Genomic DNA, 11,831 nt, shown 5'->3' on the forward strand with positions numbered 1-11,831 from the left:
AAATGCTGGATCTTTCTTGGTGCTGAATCTGCATTCTTCGCTTCAACTCCACAGTCAAAGCCCACCGGGTGCGCGGCTCTCCAAGCGCTCGTCGATCGACAGTGGCATCAATATGGACAACCGTTCGGTGGCGCTCAGCCGCACCGGGAAAGCGTTCCGCGAGGCACAGCGCACAAACCGGATGGATCGAAGCATGTCGCTTCCGCTCGCATCTGGCGGCGGTGGTGGTGGTGGTGGACAGCCCAGTGGCAAGAATCAACCCGGCACACCGTCCAGCACGGCCGGGGGCGATCGTGAGACGGACAGCTTCTCGCTATCTCTAAGCGAACGCACCACGGAGTCGCCGTCGCAGGTTTCGAGCAATGTTTCGTTGCTGTCACCGTTGCGCAAGATGGACTTTGCACTGTGTAAGTAGTGGCACGTTTGTAGTTTTGATACTGTCTTTGAAAAAAAATATTATGTGAATCCAATGATCAGGATATACGATGATCAATATTACGGGATGGGGTACGAAGGAGGAACGCTCTGTTTCATTTAAACGCTGTGCATTTTACAACTCTTTTAACTTGTTTATAATCCAATCTGTTACATGACTGACACTACTCGCGACTACGCGTACTTATCTAGCTCTCTTGTTGAAACTTCACAACATAAAACACATCACTAGCTAGTATAGGATGGCTTTCTTGCATTGCTATTTTCACCTTCTTGCCAGTTTATCGATTTGCTTATCAGTTTTTGTTGTCTGAACACCGTACCAGGTGTGAATTTTCGTCATTATTTAAATTTCATATCTAACCCTGGCGTATACGTTTTCAATCGGTAGTAATACATTGTAGTATTTAGACCTTTCTTTGGGTTCAAATTTGAAACGCTTTTTTCGGGAATGGCATATCGATTTTTTCTTCCATTTAGTAGTAGAACTTTTCCCACTATTATAGGTTGCAGATTGGTTATCAGCCATGACATGGCAATCCTGCACAAGTGTGTGAACCAATCTTACGAACAGGATTACTTACATTTGTTCTCGCTTTATTTATCCTGTTGATGCGTTCTGATCGCGCTCAAGTTCTTTCCTACATTTGCTAACAAATCTGCTCTTCGTTTATCGTGTTTTCTTTATCGCAATTCTTTGTTCTTTTCTTTTCCTTTTCTTCCAAATTCTTATTTTGCATTCGTCCGTACTTACGTACTTCCTGCCAATTACTATTACTACTACTGTACACACGGTTGTACACACCACTGTACCGCGTGTTTCGATTGCACAGGTGAGGTTTCGGCTACGGAAACCAGCCCGATGTGCGAAGACGCCGACTCGTTGCAGGAGGACGACTGTCACCATCAGCTGCCTGACAGTATGGATATGGGTCCGGGGACGAGTGGGAACGGTGCCGGTGCCGTGACGAATGCCGTAGGTCAGTTCCACCACCACTGTCAGTCGCCGTTCAGTCGGGGATTTGTTCCTTTAGGCGTTCTGTTTTATACGTTTGTGGGTTTGTTTGTTTGTTTGGTTGTTTGTTAGTTGTGTTTAGTTATCCTATTCCCCGTTCCTCTCTCTCACTCTCTCTTGTCCCTTCAGGAATAGATGGTTTGGTTTGGTCGTTGTTTAGTTTTAGTTATTCCTCTGTATCCCTTTTACCTGTCTTTCTCTAGTTTTCTCTTTCTTCGTGTATCTTTTCTTTCACTATCTCTCGGTGTGCGCGCGTGTGTGTTAGATGTTTGCGTTTTTGTTTTGTTTATATTTAGTTGGTTTTTTGTTGTGTTTTAGAAGAGATTTTTTATGTGTTTTTAGCTATCTTCTTGATGTCTTAATATGTGTTTAGTTTTCCAGTGTATCTCAAAGTGCTGTCTAAGGATATCTTTCGATTCTCAAAACTAAACAACCTGCACCTTTGTTTCACTTTATATTAAATTATTATTTCAACTGTAAATACGTTGGATAGGGTATTGTGTCTGAAGCATTCACAAGACAATAACTCTAAACGAAAACAACTCATTGCTCTATGTGATGAAATCAATACTTGAATCGCACCGCAAAAAGACACTACAACCAACACAACACCACACATGCAAAGGTATTTGTACAAATAAGAACACTTTTTTCTCATTACACCAGGTAAGTTGTTTTGCACCGTTGCTTGGTTTTGTTTTTCACTTTATGATATCGCTTTTGCTTGTGCTTCGTAGTGGAATGTTGTGTCGTGATGTGTTGTTAGATCTACTGAACTACTGTACGGTTTCGAAACATTGGAACATCATCACTGATTCGGTTCTGTTTTGCCCTTCCCTTATTTCACAGGGGATTCCGATGCAAAGGTGCTTACACTTGCCGAACAGATCATAGCCGCAATGCCAGAGCGTATCAAGGTTAGTATAAATTCTATAGGCGTGAAGCATGTCTCTAATGTTTGTTGTGCCTTATAGAACGAATCGGAAGAAACCATGTACCTTGGCAGTCCGCTGCCGGACTCCCTGAACGAGGATACGGCCGGTATGGGCATACTGAACGACACCTTCATGGAACCGTTGCTCGATTCGCTCCCTTCGTCGCAGTTCGATCAGGAGTTCAATTTCGAGTTCAGTGATCATAACTACCGGTAAGGCTTTATAAAATCTTCGAGGCAGCTTTGGACCTTTGTTAACGGTTTTGTTGTGTATTCATTGCCACAGCTACCATGACGTTGGTACACCCTGCTCAAGCCTCAGCCCGGCATCGTCCGGTCCGCTACAGTCTCCTGCCAGCTATTCGATCCCGCAAGATCATCCCGTCGGCTCGCCGAGTCCACCTCCAACTACGCAGGATTTCACCGAGTTTCTCCAATCATCGAACGCAACTGTACGGCCGTTTGAAGCCGATTTCTCTAACCTAAAGCTAAATGGTGAGGCACACTTTGTACACTATCAAAAATTGAACAAATACTGAACGAACTTTCTCGCAAACTACTACAGATCGTGAGCAGCGTGAGCTGTACGAGGCGGCCAAATGCATCCAGAAGGCGTACCGATCGTACAAGGGGCGCAAGAGCCGCATGGAGGAGCAGGACAAGGAGCGTACAGCCGCCGTCGTGATACAGAACTACTACCGGCGGTACAAGCAGTACGCGTACTACCGGCAGATGACGCAGGCCGCCCTCGTCATCCAGAACGGCTATCGCTCGTACTGTGAGAACAAGCGGTTCAAAAAGTCACAAACCGCCCAACAGCAGCAGCAGCCGGTGACGAGCAGCGAGGAGGACAAGGCGTCCGCCCAGTGTCTCGAGACGTACTACCAGAACTTCCGCAACGAGCAGAAGCAGCAACAATCGCCTCAGCAGCAACAGCAGAACAATCAGCCAGGTGGTTCCGGCTCGAAGGAACCGAGTCCGTCGGGTCCCCTGAAGTGAGTGGTTTGACTCGAGACAGTGAGCGAGCAGTGGCAGTGACTCAGGCAATACTGATATGTTTTTCTTTCATTTCCTCTAGACGAACTTATTCGCAACGAACACAAAATCAGGCCGCTAGGAAGATCCAGCAGTTTATGAGACAATCGAAAAACAAGTAAGTAACACACGGCATGCGTTTTAACGATTCAGTAAAGAGTGTTTTACATGAGCGGACTATGCATACTAACCGTGAAATCACTCTAATCCATACGCTTACCTTCAGTACTTGGGATGAGCAAATGACTAACTTGGTGAGATATTCATCCTACTGTCATACGTTTTGGTTCAATTAAATGTTTATTTTATTGCGTATCCTTTTTAATAGCAAAAAGTGATATTTATGTTCAATTAATTTACCTCACATTGAAAAAGGTTCATTTGTAGCGGTTGAAATTACTCACATATCTCTCCTCGCTTCTCATCCCCATCCAGGCTACAGAGAGAACGAGCCGAAAAAGAGAGGCTGGTCCACCTACGCAGGGTGGAGTACCTCCAAAGCTTGCAGTGTCACGAACAGCCCGAGGCTCCACCACCTACCAGCGCTCCAAGGTGAACTGAAACAGGACGCGAGCGTACGGATGGCGCTACCCACACGGAACACTGTTCACGCTCGCCCGAATGCAGCCAGTTTGATGGAAACTCATCGAAGCTAGGCGTAGGCGTGTAAGAAAGGAAAATTGTTGTCGAATTAATTGCGTTACTTTTTACAACGATTTGTTTTGTCAGGACACTTGTTCACGTTTTTTTTTGATTATTTAACCGATTTTGGGTTCTCACACACACATACACACACCCGTTGACGTTACGCATGTAGTGTGAGTGTTAATTTGTTTCTGTTGTTTTGTTACTTGTAGAAAGTTAAGCAAAGTTACGTTTTAAAACATTAAAAAGGCAAAACCGTCCCAACGTTGCGTTATGTTGCGTTACCATTGTTTCAAGCGGCGTTACCCGGTGTGGTTGAAATGTTTCACAGCAAGCGCTGTGCGGTGCGTGAAATGTTTCTGAAACCGCTAAGCTAGATGGCGCTAGTATTGTGTTGAGAGATTTCAGTGCGGAATCTTTTGAACGAGCAGCTCGTTTAAAATAATGATGAGGCGGCAGCAGCATTGTGAAACAAAAAATATTGCAACTAAAGCGTGTTGATGATGGGAGACGTTTAATCTGATACCTGAACTTTTAGTAGAAAATCTAGTCTAAATAACGTTCTCGCACACCACCTTGTGCGGGTGGTTGGGAAAACAACACACACACATTGAGAGAGAAATGGGGACAGAAAGTAGAACAACAGCAACACAAAAGCAAAACAAAACACTGAGAAAAATGTGATTTAAGCTCTTTTTTAAAACACGTGTAAAATGTTCGCCTATCTCGCGAGCGACTGTTATTAGAATCAGCCGAGACAGTGTTTGCCATAGTACAGCTGTACAGCCAGAGATAGACTTATTTTCCCGTGATAGGAATGCGATGTGGTTGAGATAAAAAGACGAGTTAGACAGAAGAGTTTAGAAAAGTTTGAACTCGACACTGAACGGTACGAAATAGTGCTAGAAATAATTATTTATAGCAAAAAAAAAACACTAGTGACTGGCCATCCTCTCGGTCGATTACGGTAATGTTAGCAGTGGTAAGGTACTGTAAATAGGAAAGGAGAGAAGCGTAGTTTGCAAAGCAAAACCGAGTGATTAGGTTTGCGCGTTTTGGGCCAGTTGGGCGCAATTGTACAGCAGATTGTAGAGCAGTTGTTACTGGTTCATTGTTTTATTTAACTGATGAAAATCAACTTTTTTACACTACTAGAGCAAAGCGTAGCGGTTGTTGAGGCGTAGAACAAACAGAAACAGAATCAACATCTATTTATTATATCTGACGAGATCGAGAAACCTAAACTTACACGCTATAAATAGGAGCAAATAAGCTACTAAACTAGAGTCTAAGCTAGCTCTTTTCTCTTTCTAAGGCAAAAAACGGACGAGTAGACGAGTATTTCAACCTGACGGGCTGATGTATATAGCAAAATAGTTGGAGCTGGGGTTGTAGAGCGTCAAACAGTGATTTTCTATTTGATTGTTAACTTTTGTTAAATTGATCTAGATGCTAGAAACTGGTAACTATCAAAACAAACACATGGCACACGAAAAGCACGTACAGGCAAACGGTGTGCTAGTATAACGCACCTAGTTTGTGTGAATTTGTGTGTGTGTGTGTGTGTGTGTGTGTGTGTGTGACATGTGTACGTGTGTTTATGTAAAGATATTGCTAATAATTACACACTCTTTAGCGAACAGAAGAGAAGGACAAGGATGATAAAAACAGCAAACACAAGCAAACGAAAGCGATCGAAGCTACCTAATGTAGACATTATATACATTAAAGTGACATATACATATATAGATATATATACAAGCTAACTATTTATCTCTTTTTTACAACGTTTCGAAGCGACAAAAGTGTGTAAAAGAAAACCAAAACAAAAGCAAACTGACACAACGTAGCCACATACGCCATTCAAAAACGTCTGTTTCAAACGCGATCTAGTGAGTAAATTTCATCCCTCGCCTTTCCCCCCCCCCCCATTTGCCGATCGTAGTTAAGCCGAAAGCAAAAGGACGTGCAGTGCAGTGAATGCTGAAAGCAACAACAACGGAAGAGGGGGAGGGAGGCAGGGAGTAGTTTTTCGATGTTTTGTTCAGTCTCTCCAGGGTGACACTGTGTGCGTCCATCTTATGACTTTCGAAAAGGAGTAATAAAATTTCAAAAATCTATCTACAAGCAAACTGTCGGTACGACTGGGTCAAACGAGGTCGCGGTTGAATCAAATCAAAGCAACAACAAAAACAACAAACCTCCATAACTGATAAGGATGAACGAGCCGTTTTGCAGGCAGCGGATGAAAAAGCGAAACGAAAGCAAAATAAACTGCAAATCAATCTGCTCGAGCAAAGAACGAGGTGCTGTATGGTGGAGTTTAGATAAATAGGAAAAAAAGAGGAAAAAGAAGATGAATAAGAAGAAGAAAAAGAAGAAAAAGAAGAAAAAGAAGCAGAAAGGAAGCGGAGTTCAGAAGGAAATGAAAAGAGGAGAATAGAAGCAGCAAAGCAAAATCATGTGACAAAACGAAAAAAGAAGAACTTTTGAACTTAAAAACAATTTACACTCTCTCAGCTACTTGCCATTTTGCACTATTCGACTTTCCAAATCACGAATCCACACACCTACACATACAAGCGGATCGTTAACTAACTTTAATGATTATATATATATACAAACAATAATATAATAATGCTAAGCGAATAAGAAAAATGGAATGAAGGATGAAATAGAGAGAAAGAAGGAAAAAGTAACGTTGATTGAAGCACATTCGTACACGATTGTAGAAAAAAAAAGATGGGAAAACTATATATTTGACAGAGAGAAGCGATTATAGCTATATATATATACATACATGCAAACATACAATTCATGCATATACATACATACCTACAATACATACGTGCATACTATTACCTACTTACCTTACAGTTTAAGCGCGAAGTTCAAGCGACAAAGTTAAAGACGAGTTCCAGTTACTGAAACAAAAACAAAACAAAACAAAAAAAACAACCTTTTTCTCCATCTGCAACAAACAAAAAAAAAACGACAACATAAAAGAGATAAAACACACAACACTAGAAAAATTGATAGATGACAAATGATAGGTAACGGTTTAAGCATTCTTTACATTCTTCTTGCGATAGGAAGTAGAATAGGAATAACAAAAAAACGGTTCGAAAAAAAGAGAAAGAAAAACAAAAAATGAAAAACCAAAAAAAAGCACATAAAAACAGGAAACAGACAAACTGCGTACTTAAACCTACTAACCAAAACATCAAATCTTCAAATCATTGCATCATTTAACGCAAATTATGAGAAGGAAGCAAAACATATGCGAAAGAAAAGAAAGAAAACAACACAAATAGGATAGCGCTAGTATAAGGATACATTTAAATAAAACAAGAACGAGCAAGAAGTTAGCAACAGAAGAGCCAACCAACACAATTGGAGGGGAATTGAGCAAAAGCAAAAGCAGTATGTCGGTCAAAAGATAGCTCCATTTCGAGCTTTTGTAAACGACAGGCGCAATATTGTGGAACTATTTTGTTGAGTGTTTTATGAAGTTAATACCGACAGCAGCACAAAGGAAGAAACAAACGGAATGCTAACACAGAAAAAAAGGTATAAAATCTCTCTCCAACGTTGTAACGATTGAAGAATGAAATGTAACGCGTTTTTATTACACCGTACGGTTGCGGTCCCGTTTGCTCGTTGACGTATTGTCTTTTCGCTTCCACGAAACACGAACAGTATTGCAGCTATGTGAGCAGTGAATGACACGGTTACTTCATCAGCAATAACTATCGTACGGTGCACAGCTTTAACAAAAAAAAAAAGAACTGGGATCGAACGATCCACGATCCTTTCGATCGCCACTCTTGTTCTGCTTGTGAAGCGTTTGCTCTTGAATTTTTGGTAGTTTTTCGCAAATTATGAATGCAGCAGCAATCTCGTTCACAAAACCTCTACTCTTGAAAGCAATAATAACTCCTTGTTTGAACAAAATAATAATAATAAATAATAAACCCAAAACTAATTCAATCGATCAAATCGATTGCACTCCCAGACCTGTACCGCTCTGTTTTTGCACCCTCCCTGCACGGCAAAGCACCTGTCAGAAACTTTGAGAAAGAAGGCTTCCGGCCACGAGCGGTCACAAACGCGCAGTAGCAGCAGCAGCAGCAGCCAGCGTGTCAATTGGCTACTAAAATCATATCAAAGCTCAAGCGGGGGGAGGATTGAGGTGCCGATTGGAGCAAAAGTTACGCATCAGTTCCTTCTTTAACGAAAAACGAAAATCACGCCCCCGGCACGTGTGAGCTCATTTTCACGGCAGTTTTGTTGTTGTTGTGTGCGTAGTCTTTACACGAAAAGAAATGGTTCAAAGTCAACTCGCAAGGCACAGTGGGCTGTGAGAAAACAGCAGCATTCCTAATTGGGGAAGTACAAACGCGCGCAAGCGACTCCAACGATGATGCAAGGAAGCGGTGATGCGTGACAGATGAGGCTAGCCTGGTGCATAATTTTTGCCCTCCCCCTGTCACTGTCAGTTAAGGCCAGGTCGGAGCATCTTTCTGATAGCTTTTGGCCCGACTTGGGATTACATCGTGGTACTGTAATAGGTAAAAAAAACCAGAAGATAAGCGACGTTTGATTGATCCTTTTTGGGTGTCATTGGGTGCAATATGAGCCCCAATTACAGCCTTGCAGACCTCCTTTGCTCTTTATTTCATTTTCATTTTCCCTAAGCAGCTCGCTGGTAGCTTTGATTTCGTAGAACAGTATGGAAAGAGTATCATATCAGGGAAAATGGCAAATGTTGTTGAGGTTAAAGCCATGTATAAAACAAGTAAGCAAAAACAAACAAATAACACATTAAAAAAACAACTTAATACGTCCATGGGAAAAAAAAGATACAATACAAAAATCCCACAATCATACACCACTAAACACACAGTGCACGGATGCAATTTCTCAATGCTACAATTAGGAGGTAAACAAACACACACGCAAAACTACTCACTAAAAAAAGGGAGAAGGAAATAAAACAACGGTTGTGTCAGAAATCAGATTTGAGGAGTTGCTTTAGCAAGAACGTTTCAAACCACACAGCATTCCTGTGTGTGTGTTTTTTCTCCAGTTTAATTTCTCTCTTTTTTAGAAACGAACATTTCTTCCTCCCCGGTTCAGGTTCAGTAGGAGCTTGAACCTACCAAGAGACAGCAGGCACGTTAAAAAAACACTCCAAAAGTATTAAAAACAAACACTTTCCCTTTAAATAAACTACACAAACGAACACAAACCACAAGCACATCTCATCTCCCAGTGTGCAGCATCTAGAGTGATCTATTGAAGAATTTATCTAGCTAGGGCCACCTTGTAGCGCACAAAAGTGCAACCAAATTTACCCACTTTTGCGTAGATGCAGAACCTTTGATATAGAGAAATGAACACTGCAAAGCGAATGGGAAGGGTGTTCATAGTGATGTAGAGTATGCAATTTGAACTAACTTCTTTCTACCTATCTACTCACTCTACTTTAAACATTACAAATAAATACATACACACACAAAAAACGGCGGTACACACCCGTCCAAGCCGCTTTAGTAAATCTCGCAGAGGACAGAGACACAACCACATCCACATTTGGATAGCTGGAACTGGGAAAACGGCAAACAGTTTAACTATATTTTTATACACCAAAAGGCAAAGCGACTTATAAGCAAAGCTATACAAACAAAAGTGTAAAGAGACGAGACGGGGTTCTTTTGCACGTACACACTTACAACAATTATACTTATTATTCTCTCGTTCCCTTCTCGCTCTTTGCCGCTTGCTTACTTTCTTCTTAGCACTTTAGGCGTTTAGAAGAAGGTGGAACAAAAACACGCGATAGAAGACGCTATAAGCAATCATGGGTCTTCTTCTACTACTGATAGTGATAACTAACTAGCAAGATTCTCGCGATCGATCGAGAAAAAAAAAACACATTGACAGCAAAACAAAAGGGGAAGAAAAACGGATGAGCCAGTGAGCAAACAGCAGCAGAAGAAGAAGAAGAAAAAACAGGTGGATAGAGCAACTAACCAAAATGAACCTTTTCCCCTCTCTAAACAATCTACCCAAGAACGTGTTCTTTCATTCCAAACCATTTCCAAACCAGTAGCGGCGATCGGGGCGGCGTGGAGAGCGATTGTCGAGTAGCTTTTCTGCATGTAGTGTAGGTTTTTAGGAAGACGAAAATACAACAAATATCACAACCCAATGAAGAGCATTTTCTCTCTCCATTTTGGCTAACATTGGAAGATCGCTTTAACCTTTAACACGAAAAACTACACAAACATACACACATACGAGCAATGGAACACAGATAGAGCAATGGAAAGAGCAACTACCTTTATTATCCCGCTCGTTGTTCTCTTCTCTTACCTTAATCTGTTGTCATGTTGTAAGCAGAGATAAGGAGGTGATAACGTTTCCCAATCACGCTAGAGGACAGGGTTGTTTTGAGATGCACGTATACACAATTCTCACTCACACACAGTTGTTTCGATTCTCGAGGATCACTGTCCTGTACTTCTTTCCAAAACAAAACCGAAATTAAAATGAAATTTCTTCAACATAGAGTACTTAATAAAACACTTTAAACACACCTGCACACCTGGAAAGGACGACAACGAGTGATTTTAGAAACTAATCAGCACGAATCAGTGAAGCTAATAGTTTGAACAGAGTCCACGCCTTTCCACGAGCCCTAGTCTTGTAGGATGCGCACATACTTATCAAACGATTAAATAAAACCGGTGACATCTACCTAACCCCTAAACATCAACTCAACTACCAATTACTCGTGCAAGCAAAGCAAGAAAAATGGTACTAAAGAATGAATCCAGTTAGAGAAGAAGTTAAAAAAAGAAGCGGTAAATAGTGAGGTGAAATGAGCATGAAGCAAACAAGCACTTAAATATACTAAAAGAAACAAATACACACACATACACCCGGCACGGATAGAACGGAAAGGGAAAACAGAGAACGTGAAAAGATTGCAAAAAAAAGAGAAAAAGAAAAGAGAACAAATAAAAATAAACAAGCAAGCTTTAACATATTTTTAAACGAATGCATACGCTCAGAAGCACGATGACATAAAAGATAAGCAAAAAAAACGAAAAGCAAAGGAGGAGAGGAATACAAAGGTATAAATAAATATTATAAATAAATTCTCCACACATCCCATGCGAAATGGATACACAATTAACTAAAAGTTCGATGAATGAAAACAAGAAAAAAGCAGTAACGTGTGCAATTGCAGTGGCAAGACACGAGAAATGAAAGTGAAAATATGCAACAGCAAAAACAAAAACATTAAGTAAGGAACACCAACAAAAAAACAACAAGCAAACAGTTACAAAACAAGAACATTTAAATAAAAATGGCATTTCCTGTGACAAATCAAGTTTAGTGGCGTGTCTCTGTACACTGCGCGGAGACGAAGTCAAGCAGCTGAACAAGCGGCAAGCAGAGAAACAACTAAACAAAGACAAAATAAAGCAAAAATCTTTCAAACCATACTGAATTGTTTTGTGTGTGTGTGGGTGAGTGTGTGCAAACCAAACTCGATCGTGCTTGCCTGCGGTATGTTGACTGGCAACAGATGGAAGATGCACCTTTGATAATTGAATAGAGACAAATCTCCATACCACACACTCACTTGAGTACTGTTTGTCTTACTACTAGCACTCGTTTTTGACGCCTGGCTGCGGAAAGCTTTTCGCAGCGGTGCGCTTCGTTCATCTCTCTAGCTCTAGCTCGGCCACCCTC

The 11,831-nt window shown here is 41.3% G+C and overlaps 1 protein-coding gene across 9 annotated transcripts in view; it reads left to right on the forward strand.

The window, feature by feature from the left end:
* The window catches only part of LOC120950193 (uncharacterized), a 183,366-nt gene extending 171,785 nt beyond the window's left edge, over window positions 1-11,581 (forward strand). For 7 of the 9 annotated variants that reach the window (XM_040368015.2, XM_040368019.2, XM_040368018.2 and 4 more), the window contains 9 exons: window positions 55-407; window positions 1,269-1,415; window positions 2,300-2,367; window positions 2,425-2,597; window positions 2,671-2,879; window positions 2,950-3,379; window positions 3,463-3,537; window positions 3,646-3,673; window positions 3,855-11,581. In XM_040368015.2, the coding sequence (XP_040223949.2) occupies window positions 55-407; window positions 1,269-1,415; window positions 2,300-2,367; window positions 2,425-2,597; window positions 2,671-2,879; window positions 2,950-3,379; window positions 3,463-3,537; window positions 3,646-3,673; window positions 3,855-3,980 (1,609 nt within the window). In that variant the 3' untranslated portion in view covers window positions 3,981-11,581. The remainder of the gene's footprint in view (window positions 1-54; window positions 408-1,268; window positions 1,416-2,299; window positions 2,368-2,424; window positions 2,598-2,670; window positions 2,880-2,949; window positions 3,380-3,462; window positions 3,538-3,645; window positions 3,674-3,854) is intronic. The other 2 variants (XM_049606723.1, XM_049606722.1) reach the window with 2 other exon arrangements.
* The last annotated feature ends 250 nt before the right edge of the window (window positions 11,582-11,831 follow it).

The sequence above is a fragment of the Anopheles coluzzii genome, chromosome 2, assembly GCF_943734685.1.
Source record: "Anopheles coluzzii chromosome 2, AcolN3, whole genome shotgun sequence".
Classification (NCBI taxonomy): Eukaryota; Metazoa; Arthropoda; class Insecta; order Diptera; family Culicidae; genus Anopheles; species Anopheles coluzzii.